This window comes from Episyrphus balteatus, chromosome 4 (assembly GCF_945859705.1).
Source record: "Episyrphus balteatus chromosome 4, idEpiBalt1.1, whole genome shotgun sequence".
NCBI lineage: Eukaryota > Metazoa > Arthropoda > Insecta > Diptera > Syrphidae > Episyrphus > Episyrphus balteatus.
The window spans coordinates 81639485-81663100 of record NC_079137.1 but is presented as its reverse complement, the minus strand read 5'-3'; the positions used below and the strand labels follow the sequence as shown (position 1 = coordinate 81663100).

The window sequence follows — 23616 nt, the reverse complement described above, 5'->3', positions numbered from 1 at the left end:
ATACATAGTAATTTACAAAATATATATATATATATATTTCAAGCTCGGAATAGGCACTAGTTGTAAGTTTAAAAATTTCTATTAAAACTTAGGTATTTGATTAACTTTTTTTGCTTAAAGTTTAAAATTTTTTTGTTTTTGTTAATTATAAAATATTTACTCATTTATAAAATTTATTTTACAAGTGCTTTCCGTTTTTTTTTTTTTAATTTACACAATACAATATAATATTATAAAATATAACAAACGATATAAACAGGGGGTTATAAATTAAGGGATCTGAATTACATAGATAAAATATCGGTTTAACCAAGATAACGAAATATATTTAAAAAAAAAAAGAAAAACATGATTTTGTATTTTAATTCACTTCTAGTCAAAAAAATTTTGTTATTTTCTTTATAATTTATCTTAACTTTTTCTAGGAGTAAAAATTTAAAAATACATAGTAAAACTGTACATATTAAAGAAAGAAAGAAAAAAACCATTGCACATGTATTTCAAATGTGACAAAAAATCATACTTATTGGAGCTTAATATTTTAAAACTTGTATTTATAATACAAAAAAGAGATGATTTATATTCTTATCAAAAAGATTCGTATTAAATTTCTGATACAAGATCATTTTCTGAGATATTGGTTAAAACACCGTTTTTTTTTTAAATATCAAACAAATTCAAAGCAGAGTTAAGGCACAACTATAATATTGCCAACAAAAATAAACAATTTTTTATCTTAAAAGGACCATTTGCTTGTTGAAAAAAAATTGTTTTTGAATGCGAAATTTAACTCTAAGTTAACTCGGAGTTATTAAAAAATAATTAAGTTGATGAACACTATTGAAGTCACTTTGAGTTAACTCGGGATCAAAATTGAGTGAAAACCATTTAATATCACACTGATATCGATTTCGTTTGGTTTCACTCAAAAAGTCACTCATTTTGAAATCCACTGCCACTCAATTCTGTAATTTTATTGTCGTTTTCGATTGGTTGGTTTAGTGAATAATCAAATAAAAATGGATTTCATTTTACCAGGAAATTTTGTTGGACGTTTGAATTTCTACATAAATGTATTAGTGAATTTGAGCGGATTCAGAATTGAAATGGAGAAGAGAGTTTTTGCTTTTCATTTTTATATTCAGTCTCACTTTTTGAAGAAATGAGGAATCATTTGGAGCAATCGTGTTCAAATTTCGCAAATGGGTTTAACGGTGATTTTGCAATGATTGATTTCCTATCGAGTTTGTTCTTTTGGCTTTGATAAGAATGAAGCATTGTTTAAAGGGCTGCACTGTTACCAAATGTGTTTAGTACTGTTTTATATTTTGATCGAAATCATATTTTTTTAAGGAATTATGTATATTTCATAATTGTCCATAAGGCTATTTTATGTGTTTTTTTAAAGTCATTAATAATATCCTTATATTATTTATGTATGCATGTCACTTTTGAAATACATGTACAATATGTATATATAATTTTTTTTGTTAAACAAAAAAATGTAAATATTGCCACAATTTTTTTTTTTGGGACGCAAATGGACAAAATATAATGACCTCCTCGCATCCACTCCTTTGCTGTGTTTTATCCCCTGTCCAATTGATTTTGAAAACGTTTCTGAAATATTTTCATACATCACAGATTAGTATCGCTGATCATTACAATAGATTGTTCCTGGGATATTGCCGAAAGTTCTTTAAGCCACTCATCGAGGAGTACAGCACACAGAGATAGATCACGAGTGCGTTCGGTTCCACTTGAATTAGCAATTGCACCCATTGTCGATGACATAGAAGAAATCGAATCAAGCGATGCTGGCTCCATATTATTTCCACCAATTGTCGATGGTATTAATGAATTTGATATTGTTGCATTTGAATTGTTGTTAGATCCTCCTGTGTTTGGGGTTGTTGAGCCACTAGTTGGGGTAGACTCCCGCAATGGAATACTGTTCATTTGATTCGAGGATATGGAATTAGATTGGGATTGAGAGGCTAAGGAATGAGTAGAAGAACTTAGGGACTGAGCAGCATTTGAGAAAGTTGAACCTATATTGGAAATTAATTAAATTAAAATATTAGGATACAAATATTAGGATAAATAAATAAAATAGTATCCAAGCATGCAGGGCGATGATGCGAACGTTAAAAGCTTAAAAAAAAGGATTTATGAAAAAGCTGCAAGACAAAAGGTAGTTAGGTAATATTGTTAACTTAGCAAGGGTGCAAAGGTATTATACGAGTGCAGTCGACTCTTCTAAGTCGAACTTTCACGGGACTCGAAAATCGGTTCGAGTTAGAGGGAAATTCGAGTTAGAGGGATTTATTTAATATTTTTTCTTAAAAATTGTTCATTAAAAATGGTGAAAAAGTTCGACTTAGAAGGAGTCGACTGTATTTACAGTGATGATTTAGTATCAAACGCAGAATAGAAAAGTTTAGTTTACTTTGGAAAGATTTTAAATAAGAAACATATAAAATTCCATTTGTTTTGAAATGGTAAGTTCTTAGGCATGTACGTGATATAAAAGTTGAGTTTTTAGAGATTAAGTTTATAATTAAAAAAAAAAGGAAAAAGAAAACAGACAAAAATACAAATTTTAAGAAATTTTGTGTTTGAATTGATTAATTAATTTATGTACTTCTTAAAAATGTTTTAATGTAAATTTTGACCAGGCTTATACAATCTGTCCCATATGACTAAACTTTTTTGATAACTACAAACACTTGGGACTCGTTTCCTAGAAAAAGCAATTGTTTGTCATTTAACCGGATGAAAGACCGTTTTTTCCAACCTTTTTTTCGTCTGGTTAGAGAATGTGATCCTGTCTAGAGTTTTATTTATTTTGAAAAGCTTCATATCGTCAGCGAATATTAAAATATCACGAAAAACCTTGAATGTTGAATAGGTCTATAATTTGTTATCAATGTTTTAGCACTTTTGTTTTAATTTGAGTTAGAAATGATTTATTCCATACACAAGGAAATTTTCCTAATTTGATGGATATCTCGAACAAAAAGAGAAGGGGCAGAGCTAATGAATTTCTTAATTTTTTTTTAATAGAATTGTTGGAATACCATCTAGATCTGAAACTATGCTTTACTGCACAGGAATACTGCTACAAATTTCAGCGACATCAAGATTTTATAGCCTTGGTCCATTTGAGATTTTATGCTTTGTGCCTTAAAATTATTTAACGTCTTATTATCTTCATAATGAAACTGGGTCCAAAATTTCGATTTTAGGGCCCCGCAAGTAAAACTTCGGTTAGAAAGCAAAAACTTAAAACTCACAAGCTCAATGGGGGAGAATAGTCTAAATTGCTGTTGACTGCATAAAGACGATACCTATGCTTTCTAATGACTCCCCACTCTAAACAGTGTAGTATGACTTTAATGAGAGGCTCCAAACAGTATACGATGATCGCTTTGTGAGCATGCTGCGGAGTTTGCATGATTACTTCATAATAATAAAGGGTGAAACTAAACCAAACTAAATAATATCGCCGACTCAAAAAGTTTAACTCCCTTAGCCGTAAAGTGGCTTAAACTATTATACAAACTGCTTTAAAAGCAGGTACTCTTGAAAACGTGACTTACTTTTTCTTAAGATAGAGCTTATGTGTATGGCTTTTTCATACACGCAGTCATGCTACCTGTGAAATCAAATTAAATTGAAGGTTGCTGGAGTTATAGCTATTTCACGAGGACCAACCCGATCATTAGACTCCTTTTATAACATAACCGACTTAGCTACTCTAAGAGGAGTCTGGGGATCGGGTTGGCTCTCGTGAAATAGCTATAAATCTAGCTTATAAATTTGGTGCTAACACACACAAGTTATTGTTCATTCAAAAACTTCGATAGAACTTTTTGTAAAGAGTTTTTGTATAATTTTACATGTATGTCTTTGACCCCTTCCGATTATGTGTTCAATATTCTTACAACCCCTATGTTTAGTGATCGGTGCCAGTTTTTTGCAAGAGTTCATGTTACAATTAAAAAGAAAAAAACAAAATAAAAAAAAGAACAGAAGAACACATGGTTTAAACAAAATTTCAAAAATTGTATCCACCACTAAAATTATTCTAAAAAAATTTTTGAAGTGAAAACTTCTTTAGTATCGTAGTGATTTGAAACAAGATGAAACGAAAACGCGACACGACTTCAACTTGTTATAACTTTTTTGTTTTAATAGATAGATGAATGAAATTTGCACTGTAGATAGATAATTGAATAAACTATAATTGTACAAAATTTCAATTAATTTCATATGCAAAATTCTGAGATAACGGTACAAAGATGTTCTTTTTCTACACACGTTATATCTTTAGATCTAGTGCATAAACAAATTTTATTTAACTTTAATACGCATGCTGATAACATAACCTTTTATTTGATATATCACACATAACGGTAGGTGCTCTACAAGTTACACAATCTTAAATTGAAAAAAATTTAATAATACCTCAAAACACCTGTGGAGATCTGTTGCCGATGACCAGCCACCAGTGTAGGAAGTACCGTTATCTCAGTTTGAAATATCGACATGGTTGGATTTAAAAAAATCTTACTTTTTTTGTAGGCATGGTAGAAATATGATTGATACGTCTTTTAAAAAGTGAAATAAGCTTTCAGATGATATTTTATCATAGGTTGTCATTTAAAAAAAAATAGATTTAATGGGAGAAAAAAGATTGATTTTTGTACTTTTTTTATGAAAAAATTTATTGGGTTCAAAAAATTCTAGCTCTTTTTGTGGATGTTGTATAGACATGGTCGATATAAATATTTTGAGCTGAAACAATAAGCTTTTGGGTGATATAAAATTTATTATAGGTGGGTGGATTTAAAGGTGATAGAATAAAAAAAGGTAGACTTTTTCGATTTTCTTTTGCAAGAAAAATGATTTTTTAAGGTTTCACTTCTACCACGTGTGAATTGCACAAATGATTTTTTTTTTAATCAAAGTGAAGTCTATACAGCAACAGGGTGTTTATCAAACATTCAATTTAAACAATTCAATAAATATTAATTAGGTACTTGAAAAAAAAGAAACATTAAATATTAAAAACCATAACAGATGCATAATTGAATTTCAATTGAAAAAGTAAGTAAATATACAAAAAAGAACTATTAAACAAAAGGAGGAAAAACACATAGGAAAAATAAAAGAACAAACTACATTCAATCTACTACTCCATATAAACCAACTGAATAAATTAGAAAAAAAAATCATCTAAAGCAAATACTACGATTAGGGATTTTGTTGTATTATTTGTTTTAATTTCTTTGTGAAATATTTACCAGTGAAGAATGCGTATATTTGTGATAAGCCAGATGAAGCTGATTAAAAAAAAAAGAAGAAAATAATAATTTTTTTTTATTTTTACTTAATTTTTCTCCAAAAGAACGAGTGTGATACAAATTTATGTATGAAATTAGAATAAACAAAAAAATATATTATCAATTTCCAATAAACTACAAACAAAATTATATTCTTATGAGTGTTGTTGTTGTATATTATTGTCCCACCACCCAAACAAAAATTATATTTAGGTAGTGAAAATATAAAAATGAAAAACAAACAAAAATGAAAATGAAAAGATATGAATTAAGCTTTTTACTTACCATTTGGTTTACGACCAAACATATTGGAGATCGATGTTGTGAAGCTTTTACGCTTATTGTCTGCCCGTCTAAAAGGGTCATATGATGACGACGGTGTCACTTGGACCGGTGATGATGACGATATGTTAGCAAAAGTCGATGTCGGCTGTAAACTATTACGCTGACCATTTTTCATTCCGCTATCGCTGACAACTTTACGAGCATTGATTAATCTAAACTCACGATCAATCAGATATGATCGTGCTACATCGATTATTTCAAGGGAATCTTCTGTAACTGGTAGTTCAGCATCGATTTGCTGTTTAAGAATACGCAAAACTTGATGAAAAGAAGGTGTATCTGAGGTTGTCACAATATCTGGTCGTAGTAAGACAGATTGTGTAAGAGGCAACGGGTACAAAGCTAGTCGTGTAATAAGCCCTGTTAGATGAAGGTTAACATACAGAGTATTGCTGGTAAAAGTTTGCAATTTTCCCCAGACAGCATTCAAAAATGGACCTAATATAAATATTTAAATTTTTAACATTTACCAAAAATCAATAAAAAATGTATACAAAATTTACCCAATGTGACTGTCCCTTGAGCAAACAAATCTTCTGAGAAATCCAAATCAGTTATTACCAAATCTCTGCGGCTTGTTAACCTCCAAGTTGCTTTCACCTTTGTCCCACTATCGGCATCAACTTCCAGCGCAACTGCAACTACTTCACCACTATCATGATCGTCATCCGGTCGCCATTTAAATGATTCATATCCACTAGACTCTCCAATCGATTGCAAACTATCGTATTTGTTTTTATCACTGTCAAGCAATGCATTCGATGCATCGCCTATATATTGCAGCGGACTGCAACTAAACTCACTGAAAAAATTTCTCACCATCTCATTGATTCGTTCAATTGTTTGGCCATTAGCTTTTTGCCTAGGTGGCCACTTTTGATACTTGTACGTATTTGCCCATCTATTGCAGGCAGCCCGAGATTGTGCAATTTTGTAGTGTGCGTCAAACAAATACGCATGATAATTTGAGTACAATGTGTCGCCTGTATGTAGACCATAATAATTCCAATTTGCTCCAATTGTTTTGCTCATTGATTGTCTGGAAGGTGAATCATTGGTAGATGTTCCTTCCATCGAACTTGGCTTATGCTTAAGTTCTCTGGCCCGTTTCATTACTTCGGGAGTAAGATCGAGGAAAAAGTCAGAAGTGTTTGTGTATGGATCGATTTTGTTGATTTTGTGACGATATGATATTGGAACATGCTTGCCAGGTAGCAAGTATTTTAATAATAATTCCAGCATGATGTCTTCACAGTGTAGACTCAGTAGAGTTTCAAACAATGACATTGCCACCATGCATAGCTTATTTAAATATCAAAAAAGATTAGATAAGTTGATTTCTGTTTTTTTTTTTTCTATGAATAATTTCTTACATTTGAATCACTGGCACTTAGCCTCTCAATAAGTGTGTCTATAATCCGTTGACCATCGAATTTTTCTTCATCCAATAGAAATTTAACAAAAGCTCGTAATAGCCCAGGTTCGGTCACGGACCGCAGGATTAAATCCAAGTAGGACATTGCTGAAATTTGTGACTCGACGTTTGTCTGCAAATGTTTGCCTTTGAATGTCTGTAAAGTGTAATTTTCGATTGTTTCCCTGGTGTGGTTAGTGGAATCAAAACTCAAGAAAAATAAAGTAAGCTTTTTCTTTTTTTTTGTTGTTGTTCAAAAACAAAAAAGAAAACTAAGAAAGCATTAAAAGTAGAGCGAAAGAAATGAGCGTATTTGAGTTCTTGTGTACAGATTGCAGGTTTTTTTTTTTTTTTGAGTAACATGTTTTTGACGTAGAAAAGTTCAGACGAGAAATACAAAAAAGAAAAATAGACAAATTTAACTTTTAACTTAGAAATAAAACACAAAAAGTGTGTTTTCAATAAATAGATCCCATGCCCGCCCACAGATACAAAATACAAAAAACAACGAAAAAAAGACAATAAGGACAAAAAAACATTAGACTTCCCACACCACAAATTAATCGAAAGACATATTTCTAAATATGTTCAAAGCATTTACCTGCAATATCGCTGGTCCTAATACAGGTACAATAAAACCTTGATACATAAAATCCAATAATTGATTCTTTATCAAATCGTGTGCCACTTGAACGACTGCATTGCAAAATTCCAATGCATTCATAAAAAGTGTAAGTTCAGGTATTTCGGTGACATCATCGGGCGTAATACGATGCCAGTCACTTGTATTGATCTCTATTGAATTTGGCAATCGTGAATAGAGACCTCCCAGACCGGTAACCAGTAATGGGCACATGGACGAGTATTGTGCAATGTATGTTCCAATGTTTGAGTTTTTTTGAGAGAGTGCCATGCACAGGAGGAGTGCATCACGTGCCTGATGACCAAGACTACCCTCTCGATGTACATACGGTATTAGAAGTGAAAATATAATAAAGCTGCAAAAAAAAAATTCAAACAAAAAATTAAATTCATTCATTTAATACACAAAATTAAAAGATTCTTACTTTGTACTATATTGTCCCTGTTTGTGCTGTTCTGAGGAAAAAAAGAACAAATCCAATAGATGAACATTTTGCATTAGAACAACACACAATTGGTTCAATAGAATAACTAATCTTTTTTCTAAATCAGGAGGGAATATTTCTCCTTGACTTGAATCAAGAATTTTTAATAGCGGTCGCAAGAATGGTTCGTGACATAAAAGTTGATGTCTTGAATGGCTAACTAGCAATTCATAGAGCTTAAGTTGTTCTAAACGAACTGCATTGGAATAACGTCCTGTTATTATTCCCCATTCGTATAATTTGTCCAGTAAATTTTCACTTAGTAAAAACTCCAAACATGGCGCTGGAGGATTTGAATTTGCACTTGGCAGCGATATTTTATTGCAGTGATGAAGTTCTACAAGAAGTAGTGTTACCATGTAATCCAGATGAGAAACGACCCCAAGAACATCATCGTGTGTTGGTGCCTTTTGATTCTATGAAAAAAAAAATGCAGACAAAAATATAAGTAAAGTAATTATTAAAGATTTTAAGTGCTGAGTTGAGATAATTTATCTTAAAATTAAACTTATATATTTAAGAAGTATATTTTTTGTTGTACATAAGAACTACCCGGTCAGTACTAAAAAAAAGCCTTTAATGAATGGGCATCTGAAGATAAAAGGTCCAAGGATTTAAGTCAACAAATAAGTATTGGCAAAGTTAAAACTTCTCAATTTCAAACTAAATCAAGGGACACGGTAGTGCCCAGCCAAGTTCAGGTTTTTTTTTTTTGCTGAAATTGATTTGTTAAGCTGGTAAAAACCAAGCTCCTCACAAAATTTCAGCTACTTACGATGAGTAGATATAGGGCTCCAAAAATCGCAAAAACCGTAACTGACTGACTCACTCACTCACTCACTGATAGATCATCAAAATTATGGTGAACTTAATTCGAAAAAATATACGCGAATTAAACTTAAGATTTATAATAAATTTATATAAATCATTATATTTTGTATGCCATAGGTATACATTAATTAATATTGTTACCTGTGAAATAAATAAACATAAACATTTGTTAAAAATTAATTTTAATCGCCATTGGAATGCTTTATATTTGAAATTTTTAGTTCAATCGGATATAAAAAGTTAATCAATCAACTAGTTTTCCTTGTCACCCGAATCAATTGAATTTTAATTAACAGTAACAGCCTAAACGGAGAGATCGATTCACTTTAAACTGGGTATTTTTGAAAGGTGTTTGGAAACTGTACAGTGTTTTTTTTTTTTTTTTTAATTAATAAGGTTTGATTTTCTCAAAAACGGCTCCTACCGCTTTGATTTGAAAAATGCAGGTATAATTTTTTAGACAAATCTTAGCTTATGGAACGATAATTGTTTTTAATATAAATTCTTTTGTATGGAATGAATAAATTCTTGAGTGGAACCAATCGAAACGATTTTAATAAAAATTAAAAATCATTAAATATTTCGAAAATTAATTTCTTATTCAAATTTTTGTTTGTTATTTATTAAAAATTTTTTACAAAGTAACTAACTTTACTCTTTTCAATAAATTATTTAAAAAAAAAGTTCTGCATTTTTGTTTCTAAAAGGTTATCTTAATAAAAGAAATCACCTTTAGGATAGGCTATCTGAGATATCCGTATCTGGAATATCTTTTTGAACAAAAAAAAATGTAAATATTGAAAAGAGGAAATTATTTTATTTTCAAGCTGAATAATCGCGCGAATAGCAATCAAAACAAACGCTACATACATACACTTCGCGTCACTTGAATAGAAACAACATTTTTTCTTAAGAAAATAGCGATTGGCGCTTTGGTGAGGTAACTTAGTAGATTTTTGGTTTTGCATTTTCAAAGAGGAACTTTTAACAAACAATGTTGTAAAAACAAAAAACCCAAAACAGAAACCGTATGGCTTCTAGTTGCGTTTTTTCGCATTACCTCACAAAAAACAGTGTTTTTTTTGCGTCACTTGAATAGAAACAAGCTCTTAAATTAGATAAAAATGATGAAAAATCATGGAAAACACTAATTATAGTAAGGCAATATTAAGCTTTGACATTATTTGCACATTATAACCAATTATGAGCTACGAGCTACCAATAGGCACCACAGAAAATGCATAAATAGAACTTAACATTGAAAATGCACTTCTACTGTACACAATCGTGGACCTAATTGGAGAAAGTGATAAAAGTGTTTGGTAACTTCTTACAAATTAAGAAAATGACATTTTCTACAATTTAAGGATTGAATAATTGAAATAAACTTTCGTTTTTATCCGGAATGCATCTGTTTTGTTTTTATTGCGTTGTTTTTTCTTGAACTATCCTTGTGCAATCTCTAAGACGGTTGTTCTTCCACGTTCCTAAACCTGCCAAGAGCTTCTACCATTATTTCTTTGTAAAAGTTAGCATCTGTTTTTGAAGCGTGAAGCTTCAATTTTGCTATTGCACATCATAAAAACAAAGCGTATTACTATAACACATTTTAGTGCCCTTTATTGGCGATGCGATAAAGGTTATTCTTTTATAAACCAATGAAATAGGGCTAATATTAACGTGGTCCATCTGAGTTGGTATGTTTTCCTTTAAAAAACCACTCTTTACCTCACTACTTTTCAGTTCGAATGCGACTATAAAATAGTTAACTTTTTTGTAATCTTAGTAGAACTTAAAATGTTGTTATTTTGCATTTTGAGGCTTTTTAAATGCTGTGCACCTTTTATAACTTCCATGATGGAACAAACCAACACATTACCATCGCACTAACACCACGTTTTTGACCGATTTTAGCGGCAAAGTGAAGGAAATTGCTGCTAGTTTTTAAATTATTTTTTTCTCTGCTCTTGATTTGGGTCTCACCTGTCTTATTTTTTTATTCAATCACTAGTTTACGATATTTCAAAAATATTCTATACAAATTTGGTAAATTTTCCAATATCTTTCGCGATTTTTCATAGTGCAAGTGCATTTCCAATGTTAGCTGCTATTTATGCATTTTCTGTGATGCCTAATGGTAGCTCGTAGCCCATAATTGGTTATAATGTGCAAATAATGTCAAAGTTTAAGACTGCTTTACTAAAATTAGTGTTGTCCATGATTTTTCATCATTTTTATCTAATTTAAGAGCTTGTTTCTATTCAAGTGACGCAAAAAAAACACTGTTTTTTGTGAGGTAATGCGAAAAAACGCAACTAGAAGCCATACGGTTTCTGTTTTGGGTTTTTTGTTTTTACAACATTGTTTGTTAAAAGTTTCTTTTTGAAAATGCAAAACCAAAAATCTACTAAGTTACCTCACCAAAGCGCCAATCGCTATTTTCTAAAGAAAAAATGTTGTTTCTATTCAAGTGACGCGAAGTGTATCTATTAGGGCATTCTTTATTTAAGGGTTTTTTGGAGAATCAAGTTCCTAAGTGGAAAAACTATTTCAAAATTATAAACAAAAACCCCATAATTTTTGAAGATTTTTATTTCGACGCTAGATGGCGCCCCACGATGGTTAAATTTTGTTCTCTACATGTTAAATTTAAAAAAAAATCATATAAAGACACTAATTGATAAATCACTTATTACTTATTTTCAAATATATTCGATGCTACTGAGTAAGATAATCAATTAAACGCGAAAAAAAATAAAACACATGTATTTCAAATGAGAAAAAACCCTTAAATAACGAATGCCCTAATACCTTAGTACAGCGTTGGCCAAAAGGTATTAGGATATACAATATATTTGCTTATTGGAAGCGCGGACTTGTTTCAGGTTCTATTTTTTTTTGGCTGAAATTAGTCGTTATGCATGTGAGTGTTAGGGTTGCCAACCGTACTCTAAAAAAGAGTATTGTACTCTATTTCACGTATGTGTACTCTATAATCTATAACTCTGATAGAGTACGTCAAAATACTCTTTTTTAACTTAAGGCTAAGAAAAACACCACATAAACATCGTCAGACTTAAAATTTAATTTTTTAAATTCTGTTTTGGAATGAAATTGATTTAAAGGAAGGAGCAAGCTTTTTTCAAAAAATTAAACTTAAATATGAAACGCAACTGATGCTATTTTTCTTGATTTTCCAATGTTTGAACTGGTGCAACTTTTGCTGTTTTCAATATAATTCATCGAAATAAAAAAATTTATAGAATATTAATATCTTGATTTTTATTACAAAAAACGGTTTTAAATATTAATTAAAGAAAAATGTTTAAAGGATTTTTTACTTTTTCAGAAATATTAGTTTAATTTATTTTTAATTCAAATTTTGTTCTCTATTTTACTTTGTTTTGTTTAAGACCTCAAAACATTAAATTTTTTCTTGTACAAAATCAAGGTATTTATGTTTGAGATAAGCTTCTTATTTCTTTTTATTTCGATGAATTATATTGGTAACTGCAAAAATTGTGAGCTATATACTATCTGTTCTTACAACTTCAGCATTCACTGAGAGAGTATTTTGGGTCATGAATATGAAGTGGTTAGCTGAGAGGAATAGAGCTGCATTGAAATTGATCAAAAATGAGCTCTTAATTTATATGAATTTTGAATTTCACCGTTTAGAGTTATACCTACACATATTTTAAAAATAACAAAAATATTGTTATATACTGCAAGAAGTACCAAAAAATTCATTTTCAAGACTTGAAATGAATGGTACTCTTCTTTTTTAAAATGTACTCTTTTTTTTCGTCCCTGAAATCAAATATACTGTTATTTTATTTATTACCTTCTTTGTTTTGCTTCTTTTAGTTCAGATTATTAAAAACGCATCTTTTTACTTTAGAAAATTATTTATTTTTTTTGCCTATATATTTCGAGGTCTTACTTGCCTCATCTTCAGGGTCTAAAAATTACAATATGCGTTTTAATAAATTATATTAACAAATAATTTGAAATAAAAAATAAATTACCATTGAAATAAAGTAAAAAGATGCGTTTTTAATAATCTGAACTAAAAGAAGCAAAACAAAGAAGGTAATAAATAAAATAATTACATATAAAGTTCAACATAAAAAACAAATAAAACAAATATACTGTATTCCTTCTTAAAAAAGTTGGCAACCCTAGTGAGTGTTTTTGATAAATAAGGCGTTAACAGTTTAACTGCTTGTTCTCATATTACTTATTTGCGTTTTTGGGTCGTCTATATCTGAACATTATTTTTTAATTATGTCGGGAAGAATGGGACCCCAGACCTTAATTTTTCCCCCAATCGCCGTTATCTGGCCTATTATTAAAGAAAACTTTTTGTATATACCTACTATATTTTACATTATGAGATGTTACTCATTTAAAGCCTGATAAAAAACACAACAAATTCACCTAATAGTTATTATCTTCGTAGACCTAAGTTCAAATAGGTACTTAGCTATCTCTTAAGTGTTTTAGTCATTTTTACTAACTGCATAAAGGCATTATACATTTGTACCTTTTTTTATGCAATTGCAACTATTCATTATCTATGTATTCTCAACTATAAATAACTCGAAAGATTAAAGATTAGAACAATTATCAAATCGACCTCATCAGCAGAATTGTCGTTGATTTGAAAACAAGAAACAAAAAACAAAAAAACAGCAAAACTCGAAAAAAACCGTTTTGCAACTTCCTATCTTTATTTAGAAGAAGCAAATTACAATTTTTTCTATATATTGAAAATGAAAATGGAAAAACAATTTACAACACTTACGTCCGCCCTTTGTATTATCTCGTACGCTTGCTGCCAATGCTTGCAAAAACTATCATAGCACGCTCTTGGATCACAGTCTGTTGCTGTGTCGATGGGCCGCTGCTTATTTAGGCTAGATAATGATGTTGTGGAGAGGCTGTTGTTGCCACCATTGCCGCCGCTGGATATCGATGCTGTGGCCGTTGTTGCAGATGAACTGCTCCCATTTCGTGTTAGACTCTGCCGCAAAGGGCTGGAACGCAGCCAACTCATTTCCCGTCGTCGTTCTTCGTCGATTTTTTATTTTATTTTCAATAAATGCTTTTAGTCTATTTCTATTTCGGAATGCAGCTCATTAAATATGCGCAAATTAACCGATGATGGAAACAAAATAACAGTCGATTGGCGATGGTACATTCGTTGTACCATAAAAAGATAAAATTGAAAAAAAAAATTGATGTTGGGAAACTCTAGAAGCGGGGGCGGAGTATGACTCGACTCACTCTCTTGGCAATTCTAAATATTAAAAAATAAAACAAACAAAAAAAACTACGCTTACGAGATTATAATAACTTTATCAATTATTTTTGTTTTTTTTTTCTTGAAAACTGATCAACATTTCATTTGTTTAAACTATGTTTTTATTTCTACAGCGCAGAGGACAGAAGATATTAAAACACATAAAATATATCAGAAAATATAAATTAATGATAATTTTTTTTCTTCTTTTTTTGTACACTTGCACTGTGTTTACTGATGATGGCTCACTGGCTGCTTCTGCTAGTGAATAGTACTTTTTTGCCTTATGTAGTTGTTGGCTAGCATAAGTGAAAAATATAAATTTACAAATATATTGTTTTCCATTCGAATTAACTGCACTTTTAGTAATTTATTGAATAGTTTATTTATTATATTTGTTTATTGGATATTCATTTTATTGGCAATTTTGGATAGATTTTGTTCTATTTGAAAGATTTATTTTATGAGTAACATTTTCGATATGAATTATAAAAACGAATTTGCTATTTTCTTTGCCCACTTATCTTCGTGGCTGTCAGTTTTTTTCCTATAAATTATGGCGTTTTTTTTTTTTCTTTTTTTTTGTCTCTACTAGTACTTTCACTTTGCTATAAAAAAAAATAATATAAGGCCCAGATTACACTTAACTTATATTTAACAAATATATAAAAAATATCTTGTATTGTCAAAAAAGCGGTGAAGGTTATTTTGTGTCCAGTATGTCGATCAAGTTAAGACCCAACAATAATAGACGGACGGGAACGGAAGCTAATGTCAAAACCGAACGAACCGTTTCTTTCCGATTGTCAAATGCATCCGTTTGTGCCTGGCTACACAGTGATTTTTCAATCGATTGAAAAATCACATGCGGTGGCTACACACTGTTGTGCCCAATCACGTTCCACTTTTACATTTTCTAGGAAAAAATGTCAAAAAGAGGAAAAATTTAGCAATGGAACTGTACTGCCCTCAGAAAATTCAGTTCCCTTCGTGAGCATCTTCCCCCTTCACTCTTCATCCCTCTTGCCAACAAACTCACTGCTTAGGCGATTGAAAAATCACCGTGTAGCCAGGCACTTTACCCATAATTGTTTTAACAGAACGGAAGCATTATTATGTCAAGTTGTTTTTGGTTTCGAGAATTCATGTTTCATATCTTTTCAGACTTACAAAATTTTATGTAAAAATAAATAGAACAAACACGTTTTAAATTGCGGACGTTAATTGAGAAAGGAAATTGAGTTTACATCCGAAAACAAAACTGAACGAAGCCAAGCAATCCACTATTATGGCTGTGACATTTGATTTGCATATATTTGGGAATTTTCGTACGTCAACGTACGCACTCTTCCGACTATTATATATAATAGTTGGGCCTTAATAGTATAACTACGTTACAACATATGTTAATTAAGTGGTAAATATAGCTACCTTTGAAAAGTGAACTGGAATAAAACATATACAAATATTCAAACCCACAATTTCAAAATATCGTCGCCTCAATAAAATAATGTCGTATGTTACATTCGGCTACTTTTGGGAAAACGCAATTAAAGTTCAGATTTTTTTTTTCTCGAAAACTGTACGGTGAATTTTTTAAAAAATATCATGACATATACAGAAAATATTTGTCTATTGAATTATGGTAGAATTATTTCAATATTCCAATCCAGAAAAAAATAATAGTCAATTTTCTCCAATATGCCGATGTCGTATGGTACGTTTTCACAGAAACTATTTGTTAGCCAAACACATACGACAAATTGATGACACATACGACAAAAATAAGCAAAGTTTTATTCGACACTTGTTTACGACATACGACAAATAGATGTCAAATTCAATGCGAAAAACAAATAACTAACGTTAATTTATTAACTTTTTAAAATCATATTGGCTCTTGGTAATAACCCGAGTTTAGCAAATTTCGATTTTAACAAAAACATCAATGGTGAAATAACATACCTGCATCTATGTAACTTCTAAACAATTGGTTTAGAAGCAGTTCACCTATAAAATGATAGAACTTTTTTAATTTGGAAGTGAAATGTATGTTTTATTTTTTGTTAAAATCGAGGTTTCGCTAAATTCGGGTAGGTATATTACTATGGGTTATTGACTTCACAAAAAATTCTTTCCTAAAGATAAAATCACATAAATAGAAACAAAAAATAATAGGTACATTATTTTTAAAGCAATTTTAGAATTAATGAGATCACAGTTTACTAAATTTAAGTTAGGGGGACTTTTCACGAGTCGATTTTTCACGTGCGGTGAAGCTTTTCGACCCGTGTGAACGTAAGTCGCAGGCGACTAAAGTGACAATCCCCATAGAAAAATCCTAGTCGACCGACATATCGTGGGGCTAAAATCGACTCGTGAAAAGTCGGCATTACTATTCAAGTTGAATTAAAATTATTATTACAGTTTTAAGGCTTGGTCACACCGAAGGGCACATGCGGTAGCGGTACGGGTACTTGTATGAAAAAAATTCCAAACTGATACATCAACGTTCAGATGTGGAATTTTTTTCATAAATTTACCCGTACCGCTACCGCATGTACCCTCCGGTGTGGCCAAGCCTTTAAGATAGCACGATAAAAGCTTCATACAAATTTCGTAGGGCCAAGTTTTCATTGTCACTGGATATGAAACATTGGGGGAATCTATAGGATCGGCATCAAAGAATTCATCTTCCAATATTTCGTTACGTATGCTAAATTAATAAAATCATTATGCATTTTGTATGCATAAAATAGAGCATAAAGGTCCTCGGATAAACTTGGTGCAGGTCGACTCGTCCGACCTGCTCGACATCTTGATTGCAACTGAAATTACACTCGTCAGTGTATTTCCTTATGGGACATACGACAAACGTTTACTGAAATTCCAGTAAAATATTGTTGTATGTGTTGCAAATACAGCACATACGACTATTATTTACCGAACGAAGAGAAACATAGATTTGTATGAAAAAATTGTAGTATGTGATAATTTTTGTCGTATGTGCACGTTTTCTGTGCACTTACGACAAAAAGCTACTGAAAATGTTTGTAAACCTACACATACGACAAAATGCATAGCGATTATCTCGGAAACGGATAAAGATATCGAAAAACGGATTGCACAGAATGAAAGAGAAAAAATCAATTAGCAAAACTGCATTCAAATCTCAAAACCTCAATTTTGCACATACGACAATATTTTATTGAGGCGACGAAATGTAAATCCTGTCAAGAAAAATCCAAAAAAAATCTAACGTGACCTTAAAATACTTTTTGTCCTTGTACGTGTTCATTTTAGATGTCATTTTTTTTCAAGTGAAAAATGTCAGTCAGAAAAAAATTGACAACCCTGATTTCCACCAAATCGCCGAAGTGAAGAAAGAATTCTTTTTTGTAAACTAATCGAAATCCAATTTTTCCAAACACAGTCGAACGAAGTTTTCCCCCCAACACAAAAACTGATTTCACTAATTTTTCCAAACAAATTAAATTAGTGCTCGAGAGGATTTATTTACATTCCAATTAAGATGATGGACGAAAAAGATATTGAAGATCTTCAAAGTTCGGATGTTGACAAAATTAAAACAATTCTTGGCACATTCAATACAAAAGTAAGTACAAAAATAGAAAATAAAGAAAATAATAAAACATGAATCATTTAAAAAAAATCTAACAAATTCATCAGTATGCAACATTATTCGATTTCACCGAATTCAACATCTCTGGCCAATGGACAACCATTTGGAATGCATTCTTTGCCAATCTACGCGATTCATCGAAAACCGCTCTTTACCCTCAATTGCTTAATAGTGTTCGCATCCTAACACGCGACGAACAATGCATTAAAGTCAATAACATCCTCCCTGACTTTAATTGCCTTCTCGATTTAGCCGACTTGGGACCAGAAAAACTCACTAATCCATGCACACACACAACAGAAACAAGCATTGAAGCTTTGAAATGCTTGTGTAATATAGTTTTCCTAAGTTCCGATTGTCGTAAAGTATGCATTAAGAATTCCGCAACAGAGCGAATCTTAAAACGTGTCAGTAGTCCAAATAGTCATCCATTTGAGATTGAATTTTATGATATGAAATTGTTATTCCTTATAACTGCCTTGGAACCGATAACACGCACTAAAGTACAAATCGATTTGAATGGTATTTTCTTCCTAACCGAATGGCTCGATATGAAATTGTCATTGGAAGAGAAATCCGAACAACAAATCGATTTGATTTGTGAAATACTCAAGGTTATGTTTAATGTAACCTCGAATCCGGATCGAAGTCCGAATGAGAATGAAATACAAAATAGACGATTGACGGCAGTCATTCGGGGGCTATTGTATGAGTTTGGTAGTTTGGAAACTGAAAAACATCGAAATGTTGTATCGAATTGTGTTAATTTACTTACAAACATTTGTACTAGTTGTTTGGTTGAACTTATAACTAGGCCAGGAGTTGGGGAAGCTCCAGAGAATGTATATGAAGGGAAGTGCATTCGTTCGTTGGAGATTCTGTTGCGCTTTCTTAAATCAATGCTGGATGATAAGGAAGGTAATCCGATAGCTAATGATTGCCTTGCACCAGTTCTTACTGTGCTGATTAATTGTGCACGATGTTGCCCGGTTATGAGGCATTATATTCGTCAGGTAGTTCTTCCTCCACTCAAAGATGTCTCCCATCGACCAGAGGTCGGTGATGAGTTGCGTAATCATCTTTGTCGGTTTCTAACAATTCCCGAGATGATTATAAGGGATTTATCAGCTGAATTGCTTTTTGTTTGTTGCAAGGAAAATGTAACTCGAATGATTAAATACACTGGGTATGGTAATGCTGCCGGACTCTTTGCTAATCGAGGTGTTTTAGATTGTAGACGAATTGAAAACACAGAATATTCATCAGACAGCGAAGATAGTGACACTGAGGAGTATAAAGAAATGCAACATGGTATTAATCCGGTATTAGGATGCTTTGAGAAACCAAAACCTAGTCCGTTGGCTGGTATGAGTGAGGAGCAAAAAGAATACGAAGCTATGCAATTGGTTAATTTAATGGATAAATTACATCGCAGTGGAGTTGTACAGCCATGTCGTGTGGGTGAAGACGGGAAGCCACATCCAGTCGATCATATTTTGCAATTACAAGAGGAACTTCCACAACAGCAATTCGATCAAAAACGAAAAACTTAAAGGATTTCAAAAGAAATACATAGGTGTTTAGAAGTTATTTATAATTAAATTATGTAATTGATTATGTAGGTAAATTGTAGAGATATATTGTATATTTCTATTTTAGTAATTAATTCTGTTGGATAGAGTATTTATAGAATTTGGTTGGGATATAGTTTAGCATTGGAAATGATGGGGCTAATATAAGAACAAAAAATACTACTTATTAATTTTTTGTGCGACAATATTTTTTTAAAATGCGGTGCAAAGAGTGAACACTATAAGAAGTTTTTCTTTTTCAATGTTGCCCAATGTTTAATCAGTTAATTCCCATTGTTTTATAGCTCTTCCATAAAAGAAAGAAAAACAACGTTTAAGATAAGTTTAAATTTATTGAATTTTTCTGTACACTTCTTAAGTAAGTTTTGTAACCAGAGATCAGAAATAACAGTCAACCTTTATTTTGAACTGGTTTCTCTCTGAGAGTTACCATATTACTTTAAATACGTTTCGGTTAAAGTTTGAGATTTATTTTAAAAAATCATAAATAAAGGTTATCAGTTGAGATTTATTTTTTTTTAAATATCTCTCAATAGTTGAGATTTTTACAAAAAAAAAAAAAATAAATGGAAAAGGTCAACCTTTAACCGTTTTCGCAGAAAAGGTCAACCTTAAACCGTTTTCGCAGAAAATAAATCAAAAATGGTTAATTCAAAGGAAAAAATCGAATATGTCAAAAATCTTTATTTTGCAAAAATAAAATATGAAAAGGATGTTTTTCTTAATACATGTATTAAGTTCAACTTATAATACACTCTAAAAGTTCTTTGACCCAAGATTATATATCTTTTCGCTTAAAATAAAATGTAATGATGAAAAATGTCCTTTCCACTGTGATTTGGGTCGTAGGGACGACAAGCAAAACCAATGCAATTTCGAATATTTCAGGAGACCGATGTTCTTATTCTTAAATTTGCAGATGAGATTTATTTTTTTCTCTCAGCGATAAATATCACTGGTTGACCGAAACATAAAAAATACAAAATAAAGGTTTCTTTCAGACCTTGACCGAGAGTTTTATTTTTTTAAAAGGTTTTTTTATGACCATTATTGAAAATGGCAACAAATAATATTAAAGAACCTTTCAAAAGGTTGAGATTTATTAGGTGTAAAAGTTTTTCCATAATCCACACCACATTTTTGTAGAAAAATTTTACAACTAGACACGCTTTATACTTCAAGGGTTTAGCATCTTCATTGGATTTAATTTAAAACACCAATTTCGACTTCAAAGGTTTAACACCGACAGGTTTCTTCGTCTAGTCTTTCTCAGAAGGATAATTCATGATTGTAATGTTTTACTAATTTACCATCCAAAAATTTCGCTAACACTTCTCGAAAATCACAAATTTATTTTAAACCCAAAATGTAGTTACTGAATTTTTGCAATTTAACGACACCTACACCTACTTAATAACTTTGCGGTTCTTTGGTAACAATTTTGAAACCAAGGCCTCTTTATACTAGCTAAGCTGGTACCGTAAATTTGTTTGTTCAGTCCCATTGATCCGATGTAAGATTCCACCAAGTTATGCAGATTAGAATCATCAACCAATAATACTTAAGTTTTAAATTTATTTATACACAAATAAAATATATATTTATTATAAAAACATAAAACAAAAATACTGCAAAAACCAAAAAAAGTGTTCCTTTCTTGGTACTTACAATTTCTTTTGCTTATAGTTCAATAAAAGAAAAAATAAAAAGTATTCGAAGATTAATTTGTAGAACTTATATGAATATGAATAATTTTAAAACAAAAGAATATAATAGAAAAGTTAAAGAAGTTATTAAAAATAGAAAACTAGAAAACCAAGACCTAAAATATTTTCTAGCTTCGAATTTATTTTTGTTTTATCGAACTATAAACTAGACTTACCAATTAATAAATAAAAAAAAAAAAAAAACAAAAAAAAACGTTACGATTGCTTAAGTTTATAGCAACTCCTATTAGGAATATAATGAATGAATGATATACTATTAAAAGTTGTTTACCTAAACATTTAGTATTATTATATTACTACATTGCACTTAATCTTATCTTTATTTAAAATAAACATGCTTAAATTATTTTAATTAATCCCCAAACAAAAGAGTCTACGCACTACTTTCGGATAAAACAAACAAAAAAAATACTGTGTTTCAAAACTGATAAACTGATTGTAAACCTTAGACTGTTTTTGTAAGTAAAAAAAAAAATTATTAATCTTTGAAAAAATCCGTTATACCACAATTACATAAATTAAAAAAAAGGAACAATTGAAATTATTAAGTAAATTATACGACTAGCAATATTAAAAAATTTAAAAAAAACGTCGGCGAATGCATGCAAAATATGGATAGTGTGTAAGTGTGGTGATCTTCTTTTACTCTGGATTTGTATGAACATTAAAGTATTAATGTAATTTATTTCAAAGATGAAATAAAATAACTACGATAACGATTTAAAATATTTCAATAAAGTTAACTATTGCAAGCACTTATTTAATTCTAGGTTGTTTACTTATTTTTAATAGTAGTACAGGTAAAATAGTACATAAAATCAACAAATACAAAAATAATTGTTACACTCATGAAACTTGGCAAAAAGTTTGCTTTTGGGATAAGAAGCAAGGATACAAAAAAGTCTATAAAAAATTCGGTGGAAGCGGAAGGGTGTTTTTCGCAGATAAGGGGGAGGGGGTGAAAGTCAAAAATATAGTGAAATATCGTCATGTGACACATGTTTTCAAGGTATTTTTTTATGCTGAATCTAATGACATAAAAATAAAATCAATACGATTGCTCTTAGAAAAGTTATTGCCGATTAAAAACAAGGGTGCTTGTTTTTTGACCTCAACAGGTAAAATATAACCGGAACCCATGTGAAAAACATGCTGCACTGATGAAATTTGAGATGAAGGTTTTAAATAAAGCAGGGGCAAAGGATTCAAAAAGGTAGGGTGTTTTTTTTAATGGGTTGAGTTATGTGTGAGAAAGATATCCTAACAGCTGACTTAAATTTTATTAATTTTTAAAACTTGGTGAAATTTTTAAGATTTGGTTGGTATAAGCATTGAATAATTATATATAGAAGTGTCACCGGAAAAAACGTCCGCTATGTTTGAGGGGTGGAGCCACAATCGTTTGAGGAGTGGCGCCACAATCGTTTTAGGATTGTGTGTTCGATGGCCGAAAAATCCCTGAAAAGGACTTTTGGTTACTAAGTAACCACATCTACAATATTATTTATATTTGGTGTATTTGTATTAGTTTTGTTTTGTGCTAGTAGTGTGTTTGTTTATTTTTGTTTCTGTAATATTGAAATTGAATTTATTTTAAATTTTTGTATTATTTTGAATTGAATATTTATTTTTGAATGTTTGATTCTTATGTATGTTTGGAAGGATTTTGTTTTTTGTTTTTATTAACGAGAAGAAGAAGATTTTCTTCAGTTATAGAAGTGTTTATTTAATTTTGATTAGGGTGCTTTTTGTAATAGGCCAAAGTTGTAGTTCACATTGTTTGAATGTTTTCCACATGCACTGTGGCATATACTTACTATTTTCTTAAACCGCATAATGCAAGAGTAGGTAGGGATCAAGTTCATACAATATGGCCATATTTCACATTATTTTAAAGTATTTTAATACAATACGAAACAACTTCGTTTATTTGCTTAAACTGATTTATGTTTGCGAACAAAAACTTTGGATATACGGCTTTGCACCTGCAAATAAAAATTAAAAGTTTTTATAAAATGTTAAATTTTGAAAAAAAAAATCTTTTCGTACCATTTTTGGATACTTTTCTTTATTTTTAATTAAAACATTTTTGTTATCTAAAATTTAAACGATATTTATAAATAAAATGTTCAAATAAACTCAAAAGGTAAAAAGGCATATTTTGATCGCAAATGCAAGAAAATGTGGTTTTGGGATAGTTCCAATGATTTTTCTATTTCACCATTTGAAATAAAATACATATTTGGTTCTAAGATTCTAAAACTAGAAGAATGTAGCTTTTACA

At 30.7% G+C, this 23616-nt stretch overlaps 2 protein-coding genes across 4 annotated transcripts; one reads left to right on the top strand and one right to left on the bottom strand.

The window, feature by feature from the left end:
* Positions 1-1585: 1585 nt before the first annotated feature.
* LOC129918210 (FHIP family protein GJ17503) lies at positions 1586-14879 on the bottom strand. 3 transcript variants are annotated; one of them, XM_055998608.1, is made up of 8 exons: positions 13873-14879; positions 8175-8650; positions 7709-8105; positions 7067-7264; positions 6197-6995; positions 5634-6131; positions 5310-5348; positions 1586-2051 (listed from the first exon to the last, which is right to left on the bottom strand). In XM_055998608.1, exons 1-8 carry the CDS (start codon positions 14122-14124, stop codon positions 1639-1641), a joined length of 3072 nt encoding a protein of 1023 aa, XP_055854583.1. In that variant the 5' UTR covers positions 14125-14879; the 3' UTR covers positions 1586-1638. The 3 variants fall into 3 exon arrangements, with proteins under 3 accessions (XP_055854583.1, XP_055854584.1, XP_055854585.1); XM_055998609.1 differs by having other exon boundaries at positions 7067-7240; XM_055998610.1 differs by lacking the exon at positions 5310-5348.
* A 2820-nt stretch (positions 14880-17699) lies between these two features.
* LOC129918729 (synembryn) lies at positions 17700-22096 on the top strand. The gene is made up of 2 exons (XM_055999428.1): positions 17700-17986; positions 18061-22096. The coding sequence occupies exons 1-2, from the start codon at positions 17903-17905 to the stop codon at positions 19564-19566; spliced, it is 1590 nt and encodes a 529-aa protein (XP_055855403.1). The 5' UTR covers positions 17700-17902; the 3' UTR covers positions 19567-22096.
* The last annotated feature ends 1520 nt before the right edge of the window (positions 22097-23616 follow it).

Coding starts and splice junctions, on each gene's coding strand:
- LOC129918210 (XM_055998608.1), bottom strand. CDS start 14,124: ATGAGTTGGCTGCGTTCCAGCCCTTTGCGGCAGAGTCTAACACGAAAT. Junction 6,996..7,066: donor TAAGTGCCAGTGATTCAAAT/GTAAGAAATTAT, acceptor TATTTAAATAAG/CTATGCATGGTGGCAATGTC. Junction 2,052..5,309: donor AATATACGCATTCTTCACTG/GTAAATATTTCA, acceptor TTTCCAATATAG/GTTCAACTTTCTCAAATGCT.
- LOC129918729 (XM_055999428.1), top strand. CDS start 17,903: ATGATGGACGAAAAAGATATTGAAGATCTTCAAAGTTCGGATGTTGAC. Junction 17,987..18,060: donor TTGGCACATTCAATACAAAA/GTAAGTACAAAA, acceptor CAAATTCATCAG/TATGCAACATTATTCGATTT.